Below are 21,331 nucleotides of genomic sequence, written 5' to 3' on the forward strand. Positions count from 1 at the left end.
ATCTGCCTGGATTTAATCATTGTGATCACAGAATGGCTTCCTTGGGAGAAAGAGTGGTGGTGATGTTTTAACAAAAGAAGAAAGAAGGGGGCACTTCCCTGGTGGTCCAGTGGCTAAGACCCTATGCTCCCAGTGCAGGGGTCCTGGGTTCAATCCCTGGTCGGGGAACTAGACCCCACATGGTGCAACTAAGACCTGGTGCAGCCAAATAAATAAATACATTTTTTTTACAAAAAGAAGAAAGAAGGAAAAGTGTTCTGTGTAGACTAAAAACAGTAAGAATACAGCTTTCTCAGTCCCCTAGGCAATAGGTGTTTAATAAATGAATTTTATAATTTAGTAGATGGGATAGCTATAAATGCTGCCTCTGCATTCCAGAGAAACCAGGGTCAGAGCTTCTATAGCACTCATAAAAGGTCCCCACCTCATGTCACCTAGCGATTTCCAACCCTTCTCTGAGGGCTGCTTCCTTTTACCCCTCCTGGTCGAGCACAAGCTTCGTTGCAAACCCACCAATGTCAGGATGTGACCCCTGGTAGATGCTGAAACTCCTCTGAGCCCCAAGATAAGTTCTCTTACCAAGATGGGTCTCAGGACTGTATTCTGAGATCTTTCAGATCCCATGGTTTGAGTTCCAACAAAGCACACAGAACTGAGGGTCCTGAGTGAGCACTTTGGTCTCTGCTGAGAACAAGTGCTTCCCAGTTTGGCACTTGCCCTTCGACGGGGCCGGGAGAGAATGGAGTGGGTGATGGAGATGAAAAGCGGCGAGCACAATTTTTCTCGTCCTCCAGAACAATTTTTCTCTGTCCTCACTTAAAGCTTTCCCTTTCTAAGATTATACCTTACCTATAGAAAGCAATTTTAACTTCTCTAAGCTTTTCCACATTTATTATTATAGCTCTGCAAAATAATCCTGCAGAGAGGGTATTATTCTGATGCTGAATTTCTATAGGAACAAAAATGCTCCCTGAAATCCAAGGTACCCATTGAAACACAAGGTAGGTAGGCATGGACATGTGTGGGCATGCACACACACACATACACACACTTCACCAGCCACAAAATGATTTAGGAGAAAGGAGAGTGGGAGGGCCAGCTGTGGTATCTCTTTTATTCCCTTCTGTCTTTCCAAGTCCATATTTTCACTTAAAAGTTCCGAAGCCCAGAAATCCGTTTCCTCCAGTGATAGGGATTTACTGCGCAGAGCTGTGTGCAATACAAAAGGAGACATTGCTGCCATGCCAGCTCTGGAGGCAGTTATAATGTAGCTGGACAGAGCTAAAACCGGGAACAAGAGAAGGTTCCTACAGCTAACTGTCAGACTGCCTGTTCCAGACGGAAAATGCTTTAAGGATTCTAAAACAAATGTGGACTGTCTCATGCCGGGCATAGTCAGAGAAGACTTCTTGGGAAATTCGGGACTTAGATTGGGCCATGAAGGAAAAGGGCCAGGATGGCTGCCAGGACTCTGTGCAGACTGGTCGGAGGGTGGAAATGGCAGAGTCCAGTCTAGGAGATGGGACAGTGGTGCTCTGACCTTAGTCAGTTCCCATCAAAGCAGTTGAACCCACTGACGCTCTCTTCCCAAGAAAGAAAGGGCTCTGTCTTGGGTGTAGAGGTCACCAGGGCCAGTGAACTTGTGATCAAATCTAACATACACCCAGAAGAATAAGTGTTTTGATGGGATGGAGTGGGAGTAAATGTCAATGCATAGATGAGGGAGACGAGATGGAGAAGAATCCACCTGATGCCCAGCAGCTATCATTTTGTATGGCTGGGTTTAGATGCCTGTTTCAGCTACCGGCTGGCCGTGAAGTCTGATAACATAGCCTTATTTTATCACATATGGTACACATTCTGTTAATAAGCCAATTATTATATATTCACCTGTTGTATCCGAGACAGAGGAGCCTGGTGGGCTAGAGTCCATAGGGTCGCAAAGAGTCGGACACGACTAAAGCGACTTAGCAGACATGTTGTATCAGATCACACGTGCTGCCAAAACAAAAAACCACACAGTGGGTAGCTTAAACAAGAGAAATTCATTTTAACACAATTCTGGAAGCTGGAAGTCCAAGATCAAGGTCTCTGAGGCCTCTCTCCTGGCCCTGCGGACGGCCTCCCTCTTGCTGCCTCTTCCCATGGTCTTCCTTCCCTTTGTGCACATGGCTGTCTCGTGTCTCTTTGTATGTCCTAATCTCTTCTTACGAAGATTCCAGTCACACTGGCTTACACCTGGAGATGGTGCTCAGTCGTGTCCAACTCTTTTGACCCCGTGGACTGGGATTTCCCAGGCCAGAAGACTGGAGTGGGTTGCCACTTCCTTCTGTATGTCATCTTCCCGACCCAGGGATCGAACCCCCGTCTCCTGCAGCTCCTGCACTGGCATGAGGATTCTTTACTACTAGTGCCGCCTGGGAAGCCCCAGATTGGCTTAGGGCCCACCCTGAGAGCCTCATTTTAACTTAATTAGCTCTTCAACAGCCCTATCTCCAAATACAGTCACATTCTGAAATATTGAGGGATTAAACCTTCAATAATTTATGAGGACACAATTCAGTCCATGACTCCTGTGTTTCCAGATTTGGTGGCTACCCTGGAGATATGGAGAAACTAAGGGATGAAACTCTGAGTAGTATTATAGGAATGTGGAAGCGTTTCTTTACAGCCAATGGCAACCCAGCTGAACCAGCCAGGCCCTGGCCCTGGCCCTGGTGGCATGCTGTGGCACCATCATGCCCGGACAGAGACCAGCCTTGCAGCGTGCAGACACAGCCTAGGGGATACAGACACTGCTTGCCCTGGGGGTGTGGTGGCATTCACGCAGCGACTCTGCCCAGAGCAGCTGCAGAGTGTGGAGAATGATGGATGGTTCTGTCCTAACTCGGGGCCCCATCCCCTGCTGCGTGTTCTCCCTCGGAGCCTGTCACCACCCCCTGCCTCATCCCGGCAAACCCCTAAGGCACCTTGGCTGTAAAGCCCCATGTGACCTGCCTGCCGGCTGCTGCTGACGCAATGGTATATAATTCAGCAGTGATTTATATTCCATGCAGGTCTGAGCAAAGCTATAAAGCGCTCTCGAGAGCCAAATGCTGCTGAGGCGTTTCATCTAAGCAGAGGAAGGGTTTGTGTACATCAGCTTCCCCGGATGCAGAGCACTGTGAGAGGAGGCGGGAACCTTCTTCTGTTTGCTGATTTGCTTCTTTACGGATTTCCAGATCAGAGAAGGGTGGAAGGGGGAGGGTCTTGGGGAGGGCTCCGGCTGCTCCCTGACCTCCCTGACACACATGCCCACGAGGGCACATTGGCACAGACTGGGGTCAGGACAGAGGCCCTCTGAGTGCCATAGCAACAGGGTGCCCCGCGGGGGTCAGGGATACACAGACGTCACTCCCTACTCCCAAGAGCAGAAAATGTCGCCCAGATGGATTTCTGGCCCTGGAAAGCTGCAGAAATTCTACTCCAGTGAAGTTTTGGGTGCAACTTGGTCACAGAAGGAATAGCTATTTGGGAAAAATGCCTGTGCACACAGTATGAGACCACCCTGCATTCCTGCGAGAACCTCCGCCAGGCCCTCGGTTTCCTAGGCAACGGCTTCTTGAATTAGTGAGAACACTTCCGCCGCCTGGCCCGAGACTGCAACTTCAGTGCTGTTTCTCCACAGGGCCCGTGGCTCTGGGGTTCCTGCTGAGGCTTCTCTGACAGTCCCTGAAGGGAGTGGAAACACGTGTTCTCCTCTCTCCTCCTGTGGATGCTAAAGCAGCAGTCACACAGGAGGCCCCATCCCACCCGCCTTACATACCTGCAGCCGCTGCTCCGAAGTAGTCTGAACAGGGGTTGATGCCAGAACTCTGAATATCAGCTTAAAAATACCCTAGTAATCAACATTCCAGCTGGTACTGGGTTCAAACCATTTGGGGGCTGCAGAATAAGTGCTCCCTCGTGACATTCCACAGTTGCAAGAGAATTAAGTGCCCCAAAACAATGCTCTCCCAGCCTGGCATTTCTTAACGTGGCAACCCATCCAGAGATCCAGGTTTCTGTGCTTCAGGTGTTAGGTCTTCTGTAACTTACAAGTGAGGAGTCCCAGGTGGCGCTAGTGGTAAAGAACCCGCTTGCCAATGTAGGAGACTTAAGAGACACAGGTTCAATCCTTGGGTCAGGAAGATGCCCTGGAGGAGGGCATGGCAACCCACTCCAGTGTTCTTGCCTAGAGAATTCCATGGACAGAGGAGCCTGGTGGGCTACAGTCCATAGGTTCCCAAAGAACTGGGCATGTCTGAAGCGACTTAGCACACACATGCAACTTACAAGCGAGGATTCATGTTTGTAGTCGGTGCAGTATCACCGATGGGCCCCAGGGTGCAAGGCAGGAGGGAACCTGTCGGAAGGGTGACCAGTGTGTCCCACTTAGCCCAGGTCTTTCTCATTTTAGGGCCAGAAGTCACACTTCCCAGGGACAGACACTCTACCCCACCAACTCCCAGACAAGCTGGGATGGTTTATCACCCTGCTGAAGAAGAAGGCGGAGAAGGCAATGGCACCCCACTCCAGTACTCTTGCCTGGAACATCCCATGGACGGAGGAGCCTGGTAGGCTGCAGTCCATGCGGTCGCTGAGAGTCGGACACGACTGAGCGACTTTACTTTCATTTTTCACTTTCATGCATTGGAGAAGGAAATGGCAACCCACTCCAGTGTTCTTGCCTGGAGAATCCCAGGGACGGGGGAGCCTGGTGGGCTGCCATCTATGGGGTCGCACACGACTGAAGTGACTTAGCAGCAGTAGCAATAGCAGTAAGGAAGAAGGACTTTGAAAGAAAAAAAGTCAGAAACTTAAGGATTATGGAGGAAGTGCTGGGAATCTATGTATAGCCAAGCAAGAACCTGGAACATACATGTCCCCTGGGGGTTAGGACACATTATTGCATAATGTGTGATACCACAGACTATCACATAATCCTACGACTCAGTCATGTTCTGGTCGTGGTTCAAGTCGGAGGAGAGGGTGAAGTGGTCAGAAAGGATGCAGGGTCCAAGGAGAACTGGGGGAGCCCCAAGCCTAAAAAAACAAAGGAGGAAATAGAGAGGGACCTCAAGGGAGAGGGGACCAAGCCTGGATCGAGGGGCAGCTTGGAAACTCAGAGAAGAGACAGCCTAGCAGGAAAAAGCTGTCAAACAGCCAGGAAACTAAAAGTAGGGAGAAAGCTTGAATCTGGTATCTGGCAACCAGAGAGCCATTAGAGATGGCTGCACAGAGAAGGGGGTGGGTGAGAAAGCTGTACTTGGTGTTGAAACAAGGAGTTGGCCGTCTGGACATGAAAGCTGTTTCCTCTGTCTCACCCTCACTAAGCATCAGCTGTGTCTAGAGTCGGGATGCTAGGGGGAGTGGAGGCGTGATGCAGTGATCCCACCCTCTCCTCTTCCAGCCAAGTGCTGCCGGGACAGGCAGACAAGAGTGACCGCGGCCGGGCCATAGGTTGCCAGGTGACATTGTGGGTGTGATTCCTGGCTACACTTCAGGTAGAGCTGGTCATCCAGGGAAGCAGATGCTGTGTGTGAATCACGAGCAAGCATTTATGTTTACAGAGGTCACCGTTAACACCCCTTGGCCCAGCCTTCCCGTTCGCAGGTGGAGTTTGCAAGGAGGGACTCTAGAGGGGTCTGGAGGACCCATCTGTGTCGGTGGGTCTTGTTAGCACCAACTCCCAGGCTGTGGGAATCTGGGGTGGTGGTGTTCTCATCTAACTGGGTTCCCTGAACTCTGAGTCCAAGCGAGTGGGAGTCTTGCTGCCAAAAGGGTAATTAGATTTCACTTCTTCTTCTGAGTAGCTACAACTGACCAGTTAGGGTCGGCTGCCCGGAGGGCATGGCTGAGTAGGAGTCTGAGGCCCCTTCCAGAACCAGCAGGAGTGAGGGTTGAGATTGATTAGCTATTTCTGCCAAAGGCAGGACTTGAAACTAATAGAAGGGCCATTGAACTTTGCTGTCCAAAGCACAGTTCCTATAATGACAGACCTTACAGGCCCCTTGTGAATGGACAAAGCTAGTGCTTTTCAAAAATGTTTAGATCAAATGAAGCTTCACATGGAAACAGATCAGAGCAGGGCTTGTCCTGGCCAAAGGGAGGAGAGAGGGCTAGGAGTCTTTTTTACTCCCTCTTCCTTCCCAGGGGCAGCTCCAGAGGCACCACTGTGGCACATGGTTTGAACATCCCTGGAGGAGGGACTGCTTTAGGAGAGGACCAGGGAGGGTCTCTGAGAGGATGGCACTGGAGTTGAGATCCCAGAAGATCTCAAGAAGAAGGCCATTTTAGTGAGAGAACAGCAAGTGCAAAGGCCCTGGGGTGATGACAGGTTAGCCCGTTTGAGCCACAGAATGTTCTCTCCTGTGACTGGCGTACAGGGTGTCTGGGGGTCAAGCTGAGAGATGAGGTCAAGTAGGTAGGAAGCATCTACCCAGGTGAGGCCATACAGGCAGGTTAAAGAGGTGGGCTTTACATTTTTTCACATATAGCTGGAAGAAGAAGGTGGGGCATCACTGACCCGCTACAGAAGTTCTGTGGGAAGTGATGAAAGCCTGTCCAGGATGACAGCAGTGAGCATTTCAGAAGTCAGAGGTATGATGGGAATGGGGTGCAGACATGTCTTCTCAACTCAGGCTTAGAGACCAGGTCCCTGGGGCACTGGGACTAAAGGAAGGATGCTCTCCAGGCCAGGTGAGAACCCCCTTCTGTTTATTGCCTGCAGACACCCTGCTCCTTTTTCAAGACTCTGCTTCCTCTGGGAAACCTCCCCTGGCCCCACATAGTTGTCTCTTACCATTTACTTCTGGGTATTATTCCGTCTTTTCCTAAAGATGACTCGATATAGGAGGGACCTTCTAGCTATCTGCTCCAGCTCTCTGATTTACCAATGAGGGTACCAACTGTTCAGAGCGGATGCTAAACTCAGGCCCTTTAATCCCCCATCTGGCGCTATTTCCACTTCGTCCTCAGCTTTTCATTTGTCTGTCTCCTATCCCCAATGAGATTATAAGGTGGTTTTTTTTCATCTTTTTATTTTAGATTTGATTAAAAATTCTCAAGAACAGTGATCCTATCTTATTCTCCCTTTTATCCCTCTAACATCTAGCATAATGCTTAGTACAAACAGAGAAGTTCAACAGATGTTTGCTGATCGGCTGTCGGGCACACCATGGGGCCCGCAGCCACAGGAATGTTCCCCTCCTTCCGCCCCATCGCAGCTAACCTGCCTCCCCCGGGCTTGACGTCTCTGAGGTCTGGCAGCCGCATTTATGCTGTCCCTCCTTGCCTGGCCAGTGTCGCAGCCAGCTCTGGGCACACAGTGGAGCCTTGCTCCCAAGGGAAGGGCTTGGCTAGTTCTTTTCACTTAATTGGTAACTGTGACTATAATTAGTCTTAAAGTCTGATTGGAATTAGGCTCAAACCCCAAGACATGGGGGACATTATTGAGAAGATGTGACCACGCATTAGAATGTTTGCCTTTCTTGGATCCTCACTAATCAGTCAGTAAGTGCTCCCAAGAAATAAAATAACCCAGTCTATAGCCTGCTCCTTGTGAAATAAGGAAGGTCTCATTACTTACCCAAAGCACCACTGTACTTGGGGTGAATGGAAAGATGCTGTGATCCCCAGTGCTGTAATATCTATGTGTGTGTGTGTGTGTGTGTGTGTGTGAGTTGCTCAGTCATGTCCAACTCTTTGCAACCCCATGGACTGCAGCCCGCCAGGCTCCTCTGTCCATGAGATTCTCCAGGCAAGAACACTGGCGTGGGTTGCCATTCTCTTCTCCAGGGGATCTTGCCCACCCAGTGATCAAACCCGCGTCTCCTGCATTGCAGGCAGATTCTTTACCGTCTGAGCCACCAGGGAAGCACTCGCCCTTTATTTGAGGTGTTTCCTAACAGAGACATTTAGAATCTGTGAGTTCCCCGGAGAACCCCAGGGAGTTGGTGGTGGCGGCGGCAGGAGGTGGAGGGAATTCTGTACCCCACCCTCCCCAGTGGGTTGCCAGTCCACAGGTCTGAAAGTTGGACTCATCACCTTAGGACACTGGGTCAGGCAGGTCCTTGCCCATCTGGGTCTGATAGCCCACACACACTCTGGAACTCCATCAAAGTACATCGTTAGCTTAGCTATCAGAATAGCAGTGGCAACATGTCCTGCATTGAGTTCATTAACCGAGGACCCACCAGGTGCCTACATGGGTGTATTTCCAGTTACTAACGCACATTTTTCAAAACTTGAATTTAGAAGTGCAGAAGCATATGAAAATATAAATCCTCACCCAGAATGAAATCCTCACCCATGTCTGTGGGGACTGACAAATCCTTCCCCACCTCTTCCCATTTTGTCACACAGGACTTCTCCATAGGTTGCACAGATGACCTGCGTAATGGGCCATCTTGAGTGAGAGCCTGCAGAGTTTTTTCCCACCTATGGGAATATTGACAAGAGCTAGCAAACCACAGAAATTTTTAAAAGTTGCCAAGTCACAGAACAACTGAAATGATGTGAAGGCAGGAAGATACCCCAACTAATCCTATTAACACAACAGTAAGATGTATGTTATCAACAAGATGGGCCATGTCCAATTGGTAGGTAATTAGGTCCATGTGGTAATTAAGTGATTAGGTTTTGATTTATCAACCACATTCTTTCTGTCCTGCCCACTCTGCTTGCAGTTGTTGTTGTTAAATTGCTAAGTCGTGTCTGTCTCTTTGCAATTCTATGGACTGCAGCACGCCAGGCTCCTCTGTTCTCCTGTATCTCCTGGAGCTTGCTCAAACTCATATCCATTGAGTTGGTGATGCCATCCAACCATCTCATCCTCTGTCATCCCCTTCTCCTCCTGCCTTCAATATTTCCCAGCATCAGGGTCTTTTCCAATGAGTTGGCTCTTCACATGAGGAGAGCAAAGTTTTGGAGCTTCAGCATTGGTCCTTCCAATGAATATTCAGGGCTGATTTCCTTTAGGATGAACTGGTTTGATCTCCTTGCAGTCCAAGGGATTCTCAAGAGTCTTTTTCAGCACCACAATTCAAAAGCATCAATTCTTTGGTGCTCAGCTTTCTTTATAGTCCAACTCTCATATCCATACATGACTACTGGAAAAACCATAGCTTTGACTATACAGACCTTTGTTGGCAAAGTAATGTCTCTGCTTTTTAATATGCTGTCTAGGTTTGTCATAGCTTTTCTTCCAAGGAGCTAGCATCTTTTAATTTCATGTCTGTGGTTACAATCTACAGTGATTTTGGAGCCCAAGAAAACAAAATATGCCATAGTTTCCACTTTCCCACCCATGTATTTGCCATGAAGTAATGGAACTAGATGTCATGATCTTAACTTTTTGAATGTTGAGTTTTAAGCCAGCTGTTTCACTCTCCTTTCACCTTCATCAAGAGACTCTTTAGTTCCTCTTTTCCTTCTGCCATTAGAGTGGTATCATCTGCAGATCTGAGGTTGTTGATATTTCTCCCAGCAATCCTGATTCCAGCTTGTGATACATCCAGCCCAGCATTTTGAATGATGTACCCCACATATACGTTAAATAACCAGGGTGACAATATATAGCATTGACATACTCCTTTCCCAATTTTGAACCAGTCCGTTGTTCCATTTCCAGTTCTAACTGTTGCTTGATCTGCATACAGATTTCTCAGGAGGCAGGTAAGGTGGTCTGGTATTCCCATTTCTGCTTGTAGAACACCCTTAAAATAGTGTCCTTCAAGTTTTATCAGCTATTGGCAACTTGAGAAGATCATAAGGTCAAGATCAATTTTCTTGAGGTTGACCTTCTCTCCCAGAACAGATCACTGGACTTAATCAGGAGGACTGTGCCCCGTTTGATGAGAAGAACTGTCTCCCTTTTGTAAAGTATCCTGTGTAGGTACAGTTCATAGAGAGCTCTTGGGTGACTTCAGTCACATCCAGAGCTTCGATTTACAAGATGTTGACTCAGTTCACGTCTCTAGCTCAGAAATTTCTACCAGGCTCCAAACCTGTGGTCCCAAGTGCCTCAAAATCCCAAGGGCAGCTCAGATTTGAACTCAGCATGCACATGCACGTACACACATGCACGCATGCTGTCTCTCTCTCCCCCGCTTCCTGTCCTAAATCTAAACTTTAGTAAACAATATCATGCACACCAGGTTTCTAAACCCAAGGAGGTCTCCAGCTTTTGTTGGAATTTGGATTCTTGAAAACTGGTGTCAAAATGGAGCGTTCTCCAGCTCTGGCTCTCCCAGCCCGTCACCGTCTCCTTCCCTCATCCCCCCCTGCTTCTTCCCTCACCTGGATCCATGTCTCAAGGTTAGACACAGAACCTGTGCCCTCACACAGGGTCTCGCTAGGCTGACCAACAGAAATCACCTGAGGGACTTTTGAAAAGGAAAGTGCCCCATCCTGTCCCCCAAGATTCTGATTCACAGGGTCTGGGGTGAGACATAATCCACTCTGGGCACCCACTTAGAATTCTGTCTGAACCCCAGGGCAGAGCAGGAGGGACCCTGGGTGCTTTGTAACCCCCCAAGTTTGGGACCACTGCTCTCCCAAGGAGTGATGGTACCGTACGTGTTTGTACACGATGGCTGTCGCTACACACACAGACACACCTACATGCTTCCCACACACACGATTTCATTTATGCCAAGTCCCCCCGACACATTGCTTGCAGCTGCCTCTACCAGCCGTCAGTCACTAAACCGTCCCTCAGTCCAGCCCTGCCCCCTCCTCCTTTCTCCTCTTGACACAGCAGGGTCCTCCCTAGGCCCGCTGCCTATACACAGCCCTCTGCTCTGCTCCTGACTTAGTGACCTTTGGAAACACAGATCACAGCCACTGAAGTGCTTGGGCCCTGCAGTACTGTCAACCCCACCCAGCCTTCCCACATGTTGCGTATTTCTTCAGGCTGTTACTGTCCCGTCTGCGGCGACAGAGCAAACAAGACGCAGGGAAAATCAAGAAAAGCTCTTAAACTCATTTTAGGCACATCACATCTCTGTTGGCTAAAAGTGGGCTTAGGATTCTATTTGATAACGCTCTGTCTCTTGTAGCAGCTTCCTCACTGGAGGTTAATATGAGCATTGGTTTTCTTTGTTTGTTTTTGTTTTTCTTGAGTTTTTTTGGTTTGTTTGTTTTCTGTTTGGCTGTGTCGAGTCTTAGTTGCGGCATGTGGGGTCTTTAGTTGGGGCCTGTGGGATCTAGTTCCCTGACCAGGGATTGAACCCAGGTCCCCTGCATTGGGAGTGTGGAGTCTTAGCCACTGGACCACCAGGAAGGTTCCTAAGCAGTATGTTTTGTTTTTGTTTTAAGGAGCACCGTGTAATAAGTTTGTGAAATACCCCTAGGTCGGACAGGTTAACTTACCTGACTCTGGATTATGCATCTTCTTGGGTGAGAAGTCACGTGCAGAGTTTCCCAGAGTTACTGCCTCTGCTTCGTCGTAAAGAAGTTTTCTCCTAGGCTTGGTGTTCCACAGAAAACACTCTGGTCAATGTTGTCTTATGGGAAAAGGCTTCCAGGATTTGGATGACTGGTTGGTAAACGGATTCAAGGAAAACCCAATATCGTGTAAGATGTTGTATGTGGAAAAGAAGGGAATAAAGATGTTTTTCTCTTTAAAGAAGTAGCGAAGGGGGTGTTTTCTGCGTCTCCAAAGAAAGACAGTGAATTTTAAACGCTTTCGAAAAATGAGCTGAATGCTTTTCTGCTCTGCTTCACCCTACACAAACTGGCCTTTGATTTATTGTTAGGATTTTCCCAAAGGAGAAACATCCTGAGTTTGTCCAAGACTGGGCAGTTATTGGAGCATGAGGCAGCCTTGATACTATTCCCCTCTCCGTGAATGTTTCCAAATGTTGATCTCATTAGCAGGTTACCCTTAACCTGCATCTTTTCATTTTTCTTATTCAAGAAACTAAAAAAGTGTAATAAACCTCCCTTCTCTCTCTCTTCCTCTCCTTCCCCTCGCCTTCTCCGCTGCCCCCTCCCCCCCCCCGTGTCTCCCCTCCCCCTCCAGGAACTTTCTGCATCATCTCACTGTGCACCTGTGTGGCCGGGATCAACTTTGAGCTGTCACGTTACCCCCGCTACCTGTACGGACTCCCCGACGACATCAGCCATGGCTACGGATGGTCCATGTTCTGTGCATGGGGGGGCCTGGGCCTCACGCTGATCTCGGGATTCTTCTGTACCTTGGCCCCTTCTGTCCAACCTGTCCCGAGGACCAACTGCCCCAAATCCAGACCCGAGAACGGGACAGTGTGCTAAAACAACAAGCCCATACTCACACACACACACATATATATATATAAATATATATATAATATACATATATATGACAAAACTCAATCAAGACAATGCCAGTGCCAAGGCAGAGTGGGGGTCGGCTCAGGCACCCACATCTCGCCGGACTCTGTGTCACCTCATCACCGAGATGGGGGATGGCGTTCCCCTCATGTGGCTCTTCCATTGATTTGTAACTTCTGACTCCGTGGTTTCTTGAGGACAGCGTGAGCATCACCCCTCAAAGACAGGGTCCCGATTCCCACCACTCACAAGGATGGGGGCATGGGGGGAGGGGGCTGGGAAGAGACGGTGCCTGTGGTCCAGGGTGGCACAGGTGTAGACAAGAAAATGCCATCCCCTGAGCCGACAGGAGGGGACACCACCCCAACCCCGATCATATCGCAGAGAAACAGCGCCCTTTGTTCATAGAATGTAACCAGATCTTCGAGGCCATTTCCAGAACCATTTTCTTCTCCTGCTCTTCCCGTTCTGATTTCCTTCCTGGCTGACCAGCGACACACCAGAAAGTGGACGAGAAAACCCACCGAGAAGGAAGTTTTCTCTCTGCTGCCAAACTTTTGGATGAAGTTCCGGAGGTGGGAAGGGGGAGAGAACGCCGTGCTGAGAGGCAAGACCCACGTCAATGAAAGGACACTTCTGTGGATGCTCAGAAAGCCCGGTCTCACCTTCGAGCTGCCTTACACCCAGTTAAACAAGAGGCCGCCCTGCCCCAAACCCAACCTGCACTCCCTGGGCATATCGGAGCCTTGGAGTAACCCTCTGGTGTGTGTGTGTGTGTGTGTGTGTGTGTGTGTGTGTGCACGTGTGCATGTATGTGTGCAACAATTTTGGATGGTTTCCTTTTTTTTCTTTTCACCTTTTAAAAATACTACTGGATCATGACTGTTGTCTATCATTTGTGGTGGTTTCATGGCCCAGGATGGAGGCCTCAGGAGCTAGGAAGCATCACGAGGGTGGGCCTCTGTGGGTGCCAGTTCTGCAGCTTGACATCCCTGCTGTGTATGTGTGCCTCTGTGTTTGCTGAGTGTGGGGTTTCGGTCATTTGTGTTGCATTTTTCTATTATTTTTAGTGCGGCTGAAATTCCCTGAGGGCAGAACCAAGAACATAAGCCCTGGGCAGAGGACCTGCGGTGCTGCACATCCCAGGCCTGGGACGCCACGGGACTCGGCGCCCTAACTTTGGGAGTTCAAGACACATCTGGGCACACAAGCCATGAGTGAAGAAGGGAGCGCGGATCAAGAGGGAGAAGGGGAGTGGCCTCAGTTACCGCTGGATAAAGTCCGTACACCAAACGAGACCTTTCCCTTCCCATCACGGAAGCTGTCCTTTGTCACTGGACATCCACCCCTTTCCTAGGGGTGACCTCTGTACAGACGAGAGAAAATGGGTCCCATGCAGAGAGAGCCACCATGTCCCATGGGCTCCAATTTGTATGATATTGTGTAAATTCACGGAGAACTCTTGACTCTTGCCATCTTCGTCCTTTCCCTCTTGATATTCAAGGCCATGAATCCCAAAATTGCCATCGTGGTGGCTAGCATCCAAGCAGAGGTGGCCTTGATCCAGCCCGGTGTCCCAGGCTCGGTTGAGCGTGTTGGCACTGCAGGTGTTGGCGAGCTGTGATGTCGGCCGGAGGGTTGTGAAAGCTGTGGGGACGGGATGTGCTGGCAGGAGTGGGCAACAGCAGCCAGCGGTCATGTCAGGGACCCCGCAGGGGCCGAGAAGCCCTGGGAGGCAGAGTGAATTCCCCGAGCTGTCCAGACACGGGTCCACCGCGTAGCCGAGGATTCAGTTGCTTCATAACTGAATGTGCTCTGGGCACTTTGCCTCCCACTCAGCAGCCTTCCCCCCTAGCCGTGCCCTCTGTTTCATTTCCCTGTCTTCTGCCCCATCTCCCCTCCGGCTCCCCCCTTTCCCCACCTATGAGACCATCTCCCTTCTCACTCTTCCACCCACCAGGCTCCAAGTCCTGCCTTTCTCCTCATCTGCTCTTTTTGACTGTGTCTGGATGTGTGTGTGCAATTCACGTCCAAATAGGGCATCTGATGTGCGTGGATGGATGTGAGTGTGGGTATCTGTGTGTCTGTATCTCTGGTGCATTTTGTGTACATTTGTGTCAATGCACACCTGGATGCAGATCTGGGTGTACTACTCAAGACTTCCTTGCTAGCGACACGGGTCAGCTTCTGCACAAAGGCTCACGTGTGAGTGCCCTGTGCATGGGGTGCTGGGGGACGACCGGGCAGGAAATGCTGTTAGCTCTCAATTGTACTTCTAAGGATGACTTTTAAAACAGAGGATTTATTCTATGAGAAAGGAGAGAATTTTCAGGAGAACCCAGTGTTTCAATTGTTTAGGGAATTTTTAAAGAATAATTTTCTTTGAAAAGTTCAATTTCCTGCTTCAGGGGAAAGGCATACTTGGGCTTGAGGAACAGTAAGGGGAAGTATCTCAGATTGAGAGACCTGTGCCTCGCTTCCATGCATCTGGACTGGGCTCCACCTGGCAGGGAGAGGTGGATGTCCACCAGCATCCGTTTGGGGCAGAGGGCTTGTCTGTGACCAGATCCGAATTTCAGCTAGTTTCTAGTTGTGGGAAAATGGAGAAAGAAATTCCAAACAGGGCAATGTGTAATCAGTCACTTAAATTCTTCTTAAGTAACTTTTCTTAAGGAACCAGTACTGTTCATCAACCTGTGATTTATACCCTTTTATAAAAAATCCTGTGCTTGCCATAAATAGATCATCCACTCTCTCCAACTGCTCATCTTCATTGTTGCTGTTGAGTCGCTCAGTCGTGTCCGACTCTTTGTGACCCCGTGGACTGCAGCACGCCAGGCTCCCCTGTCCTTCACTGTCTCCCAGAGTTTGCTCAAACTCATGTCCATTGAGTCGGTGATGCCATCCAACCATCTCATCCTCTGTTTTCCCCTTCTCCTCCTGCCCTCAATCTTTCCCAGCATCAGGGTCTTTTCCAATGAGTCGGCTCTTCGCATCAGGTCATCTTTATAACAGACCTTTAACACAATCTTCTGCATCCCTTTGAAGTGTCCCTAAAATGTTAGGAGAACTCCTAGGAAAGAAGGAAACCACCTGGGCTCAGCTCACCATTAGCAGAGCAGGAGCTTGGACCTGCCTTTTTGGTCAGAAAGGTACAGACGCACACACTCTGGGTCTGGGTCTGCTCAGAGCCAGGTAAGGCCTGGCCACACAGACAGGATGGAAGCTCTGGGCAGATGGCCAGTCCTGGCTGTGGGAGAACCGCTCTGGTGACCTCGATCCTTCCAGCACAGGGACCTGATCCCAGATAAAGACGTGCCACCCCAAGCCCCTACTGAAGCTGTCGTGCTGTGAGGGCTGAGGAAGAAGACCAGGAAGAGAGGAAGGAGGAGGCTCAGTCCCTGCTCACGCCGGGTCAGAGTAGGACCCGACCCTCTGGTGAGATTCACGGTCAGCAGCCTTACCCACCAGCCCACACCCCAGGTCAAGGTCAAATTCCCTACAGATATATAGACAAAGCCTATACTGTTTATGTGTTCTGAGCTCCATGCAAGTAGACCTTGAGCCCAGGGCCTATTTCTGCTTTTATTCCTTGCCCTATGACCCTTGGGATTCAGGAAAGTGGGGTGCCTGCCTGGAAAGAGGTTCTATTTCTTTCTCTCCCCATCTTGAGAGTTTTAGGTTCTTCTTCTGTTTGCTATTCCTTTCTCCCTACTCACTTCCACTGTCCCTCTACATCAACTTCAGTCAACTAAAATAATTAAGGAATTTGTCTTCAGACAGGCTCATATGCTCCAAACAGCACCCCCCTCATTCCTTGTTTGTTGGGGCTGTAGGTTCCATGAGTTCTGTGTTTCCCTGGCATCAGAGTGTAAGAAAATTTCAAGTGTGCCTGTTCCAGCTTCAATCCTCCTACAAGCCCCAGCCTTTTAAGAACTAGACCTTTTTCATTTCAGGGATCACAAAGTCACAAAGACTCAATGACTCCACCATATCAACACAAAGCCTTCCTGCTTCACATGTCCATATGTGGCACCCTGGGCCTTGGTGCCTTTGGGGTATATTCTCTGGTTGGGAGTGAGCAGTTCCTCCTAGCAATGCTTGCCTTTCCTTTGATGAGGGAAGAAGGTGCCCTGAGACTCTGAGTCTGGGCTGTACATCTGGGCTGTGGATGTGTATTCATCCACAATCACGGTGAGAGGTCCAAGATGAAAGAACTTCATGTAGTTGTCCTGATTTAGTGGGACGATGGGCTGCTTAGGGCTCCAAAGCTGCCCACCTGAGTCAGATTCAGGGACATGAAATCAAGTACATCAGCCAGAGGTGTTCAAGATGGACTCATCACCTGGATGAGAGCATTCAGTTCGGTTCAGTCATTCGGTAGTGTCCGACTCTTTGTGACTCCATGAACTGCAGCACGCCAGGCTTCCCTGTCCATCACCAACTCCCAGAGCTTGCTCAAACTCATGTCCATCAAGTCGGTGATGAGAGCATTAGTGAACTGATTATCAAGTGTCTGGGAGGGAAGGAGTGGGAAGAGGTACACTCTGGTCATCTTTGGTGTGATTTGTGAGGGATATGTGCTTGCTTCTCCTAACTAAAGAGAAGCCATTCTTCAAAGTATGTTCCCTCTGCTCCAGGGACCAGTCTTTCCCAGGGACTCGTTCGGCCCTTTCCAGGGTGGAATGATGAGCCATGAGGTGATTAGACCACAAATAGAAGTAGTTGGCACATAACAGCTGGGTTGGCTTCTGTGCTGTCTTCCAGCACAGTAGCAGTAAGGGGACAGAGTTTTAAACCAGCCCCCCTCAACTGATGGTCACAGAAGCTCCGGGTGTCCCTCAGCACAGCCAGCGTGGTGGGCTGGGTTTGCCCTCTTTCCATGGGGCAAAATATTTCTTAAACATTGTTAGTTCTTAGACTCCATTGTTATTGGCTATTTGACTTTTTTTTCTTCCTGAATAACACTTACCCATTGTAGAAAATTAGAAAAATAAAATACAAAAGAAAAAGTCCTAGAAGGTTGTTCATAATTCCATGTCTGTGAGACATCATAATGGCTGTAGCCCTGATACCTGCCTCACCGGTGGTGTCTCTGGGTTGGCAGCTGGGCCCTGGGGTGCAGCCCGGGAGTGCAGAACCATACTGGTGTGTGTGGAGTTGAGGGCTTCCCTAGTGGCTCAGAAGGTCAAGAATCTGCCTACAATGCAGGAGACCCAGGTTTGATCCCTGGGTCTGGAAGTTCCCCTGGAGAAGGGAATGGCAACCCACTCCAGTATCCTTGCCTGGAGACTTCCATGGACAGAGAGCCTGGTGGGATACAGTCCGTGGGGTCATGTGGAGTTGAGCCTGTGTTCAAGGCAGTGAATGCACAGGGCTCTGAGCCCCCAGAGGTAGCAAACAGGCCTTAGAAGTGGCTCAGTGCCAGAGCTTAGGGGCAGTGTAGAACAGAGCTAAAACATCCCTACTTTGTGATTTCTTTCTGCTGCTGCTTTTTTTTTTCTATTTCTTTTCTTTTGGAGTGCCATCTCAATCTAATGATAGATCTAAGAGTACTGAAGCCAGAGTAACTCGCTAATTCAGCTATAGTTGTATAACGCAGTTGCTGTCCATCTCATTTCAGTTCCGCGCTGAAATGATTGGTGACTCTGGGCACTGTGTATTCTCCATACTTGAACTTCCTCATCCACAAAATGAGGGTAGTGCTAACACTTTACCTCATGGTATATTAAGGGTAACCAAGAAACTGCAAAGTGATTTGCAAACCAGAAGTGTCATATAAATTATACACTGTTCAGATTCTCCTGCAGCAGTCAAGCCCCCACTGAATGGGATTCTTCCATGTGTTTTCTGAGCTTCACTGCAGAAAGGATAACCTAGAATGAGAGGACCCACTGCTGAATAGAACGTTCTATCCCACTTAAGCATGCGGATTTTATTCAGTCATCCAGGTTCCTCAGAGAAGTCGGCTCCTTAATTTACCCACTCTCAGGCTTCCTTCCTTTTATCCAAAGTCAATTTTGCCAAGAGCACTCTTACTCCCTCTTTGTTATTCCCAGAGGAGATGAAATAAGTAAACCATACATAGAAAATAGCATAAATGAGCTAAAACGGCTGTTAACCAAGACACATATTCAATGCCTTATTTATTTTATTTTATTTTACCATTCTCCTAGCATTAATAATTCTCACTGTCCTTGCCCAAGGGATTGGGAACACATCAGATTTCTGAAACATTCTAACGGTCTTTTAAGTTGAAGATAGGAATGAGTGTTAAGCCACTGGGATCTTCTTTCTCTGGTCAGTTGGTGAAGAAGATGGCTTTGTCAGAAGCACATGGGTTCTTATAGGTTCTTATGATGCATTCACTGGGAGTTGTTCTGGGCGTGATCCTGTTGGGGGAAAACTCAATCCTAGGTTCTAAACAAGGAAAGATTGCATTTCCCAAAGGGTCAGCATGCTTTCTGCTTTGCAGGGGATCAGCTTACAGTGTTACGATGAGACCTGCTCTAAGGGAAAGCTGAGTCGTTCATTGCTGCCAGTGTGGTTGGAGCCCAGCCAGGGATGGAGGAACCACCCAACCACAGGGGGTGTGTGTTTACCACTGAGAAACAGAAAACTGGGTATCAGCACGGGGGTCCCACAGCTGTAACTCAAACCTGGCCTCACTCTGCTAGACACCAACCTCAGCAATTGCAACCCCTGCCCTTCACTTCCCAGGACTGGGTGTTCGCTCCTCGGGGACCTCTGTGTCCCTCTGTCCTCTCCTGGCTACGCGTTTGCCTTCCTCTCTGGGTCACCGTAGACCTTTTCTGGCCTGAGTGTATCAGTGTGTCTGTGTTGCTGTGACTATAAATCTGCCTTTCACATACCGAGCTTTCATAACTCCTCCTCCTCTTTCCCCATCTCCACCCATGGTGTGACTGTTTTGCTATTCCAGACTATCTGTAAAAATGTACAAATAAAAATGGAAACTGAAAATAGCGGGGAGGGAATTGAGACCAGACAAATGCGTTGCTGTAGCCCTCAGTTTTCTGAGGACTTATGTGGACTGCCCGGAAACCCCGACTCTGGGTGGGATTCCAAGGCAGGGAAGCCGTTGGCCCAGGAGGTTGTTTCTGTTTCCTGGTTGTTGCTCTGACAGTCACAAGTGTCTGCTTGGAACTCTCTGTTTGAAAGGTTTTGGCCTTTCAAGTGAAATGTATTTTCTGAAAAGTAGAAGCAAGTCATCCAAGTGTGAAGGTGAAGGTTATTGCGAAGGTCAACAGGGAGACCCGATCCGGGGGTGGTATCAATCACTTTGTCACTGGCTCGCTCGGGGCCTTGGGCGAATCTTGTTACCTCACCGTTGTCTCTGCATCCCCTCAGCCAAACAGGGGGGCTTCCAGGGCTCCTGGAGCGCCCAGTCACCTTGGCCGTCCTGCTGCTATCTTGGGAGAGGCTTCGAACCCGTGCTGGAGCGCGCTTACCGTGGGAGGTACATTCGAGAGTCCCTCCTTGCTGCTCTCACCCCACGCTTTCACTCCTCGGAAAGTAACCTCAAGCTAACAGCCAGTTTGTGCTCAGAGTCCAAAGCCTTTTATCTACCTTTTCATTCTCAGATGCCTTTCCGCCCACTTTGACGATCTCATTTTACTATCATTACTGACAGAGCGCTGTCAGTAGGAGGAAGAGTCTCAAAGGAGATGACGTGTGTGAATTGCTTTGTAATCTATGACTTACTCTACCAACCTGGCGGGTACTGTCGGAAGCAGGGGATCTGGCTAAGGATGCCATCGAATCAGAATGATGAAAGCCTTGGTGGGAGGGGAGGGGAGAGGTGGTGGGCAGCAGAGTTGGCGTGGCGGTAGAGGTAAGATAAAGAAAACTTTTGGAGGAGCAGATGGCAGAATCACAGGGCATCCTCAGCATGGCAGCAGAGAAGGATCCCCAGAAGGCTGGGCACCCTGAAGAAGAAGTAGGAAAGAGGAACATGGGCAGGTAATCCTGTAATACAAAGAGCTGCCTTCCCCTAGGACTGAAAAGACTAGCTGCTCCAGGGGTGGGATTCACACCAAGCTTGGCCAGTGACCTAACCCTTCCTCCTCCGTGATACTATCAATCCAAACCTTTCTGCTCTCTGATGGTCCACAGTGACCATCTCTGGGGGCAGTGCTGTCCAGCAAAGAAAATACAATGCAAGCACCACACGCCATCTTAAATATCCTAGTGGCCCCATTTTTAAAAGTCGGAAGAAACAGGTGAGATTAATTTTAGTACCTGTTTTAACCCAACATATCAAAAAAAAAGTATCATTTCAACATGGAATCAAAAAGTATCATTTCAACATGGACTCAGTATAAAAATTACTGCGCTATTTGATGTTCTTTATTTTTTATTTTTTCCCAAATGAAGTCTTCAAAATTCAATGTGAATTTTGCTGTTAGAAAACACATCAGTTTGGATCAGCTACATTTCCAGGGCTCAGTAACCCCACAAGGCCACCGGCTACCATATATAAGACAGCAAAGATTTAGACTCTTGGTTAGGAGTTGGAATCCCCCCTCACCTGTGAGTCACTCAGATCTCATGGCGAGTAGGCTGGAGATCCGTGCTGGCCCTGAGTAGAAAGCCCGGGAGCAATGTCCAGGCTGCCGTCCTGGCCAAGGAGAGGACCACTGCTTGTCAAACACGTCACACCTGGCCCAGAGGGTCAGTGCTGCCCCTGGACACAGCCCCAAGTTCTAGAAGCCACCAAGCAAGTCACTTTTTTCAGCTATAGGAACTCTAGCTTATGCTTTATCTAGACGCCCTTTATCTGAGGGTGGAGAGAGGGCCAGACGGACCTTGTCTTTGTCAGGGACAGAGGTCTCCACAACCTCTTGTCACCTGGTCCAGTCACCTGCCAATAGCATCTCACCAACATTCAGAGCTGTTTTCTCAACCCCTAACTTTCCTTAAATGCTAAAAGAGCAGTGAAAAGAGCAGTGGCCACAGGCGGGCTGGGTCTCCTAGG

The 21,331-nt window shown here is 49.1% G+C and overlaps 1 protein-coding gene across 1 annotated transcript in view; it reads left to right on the forward strand.

The window, feature by feature from the left end:
• TMEM178B (transmembrane protein 178B) overlaps window positions 1–12,391 on the forward strand; it is a 381,889-nt gene extending 369,498 nt beyond the window's left edge. Inside the window, exon 4 of the mRNA XM_061165942.1 lies at window positions 12,047–12,391. Coding sequence (XP_061021925.1) covers window positions 12,047–12,297 — 251 coding nt within the window. The 3' untranslated portion in view covers window positions 12,298–12,391. The remainder of the gene's footprint in view (window positions 1–12,046) is intronic.
• The last annotated feature ends 8,940 nt before the right edge of the window (window positions 12,392–21,331 follow it).

This window comes from Dama dama, chromosome 18, assembly GCF_033118175.1.
Source record: "Dama dama isolate Ldn47 chromosome 18, ASM3311817v1, whole genome shotgun sequence".
Lineage (NCBI taxonomy): Eukaryota > Metazoa > Chordata > Mammalia > Artiodactyla > Cervidae > Dama > Dama dama.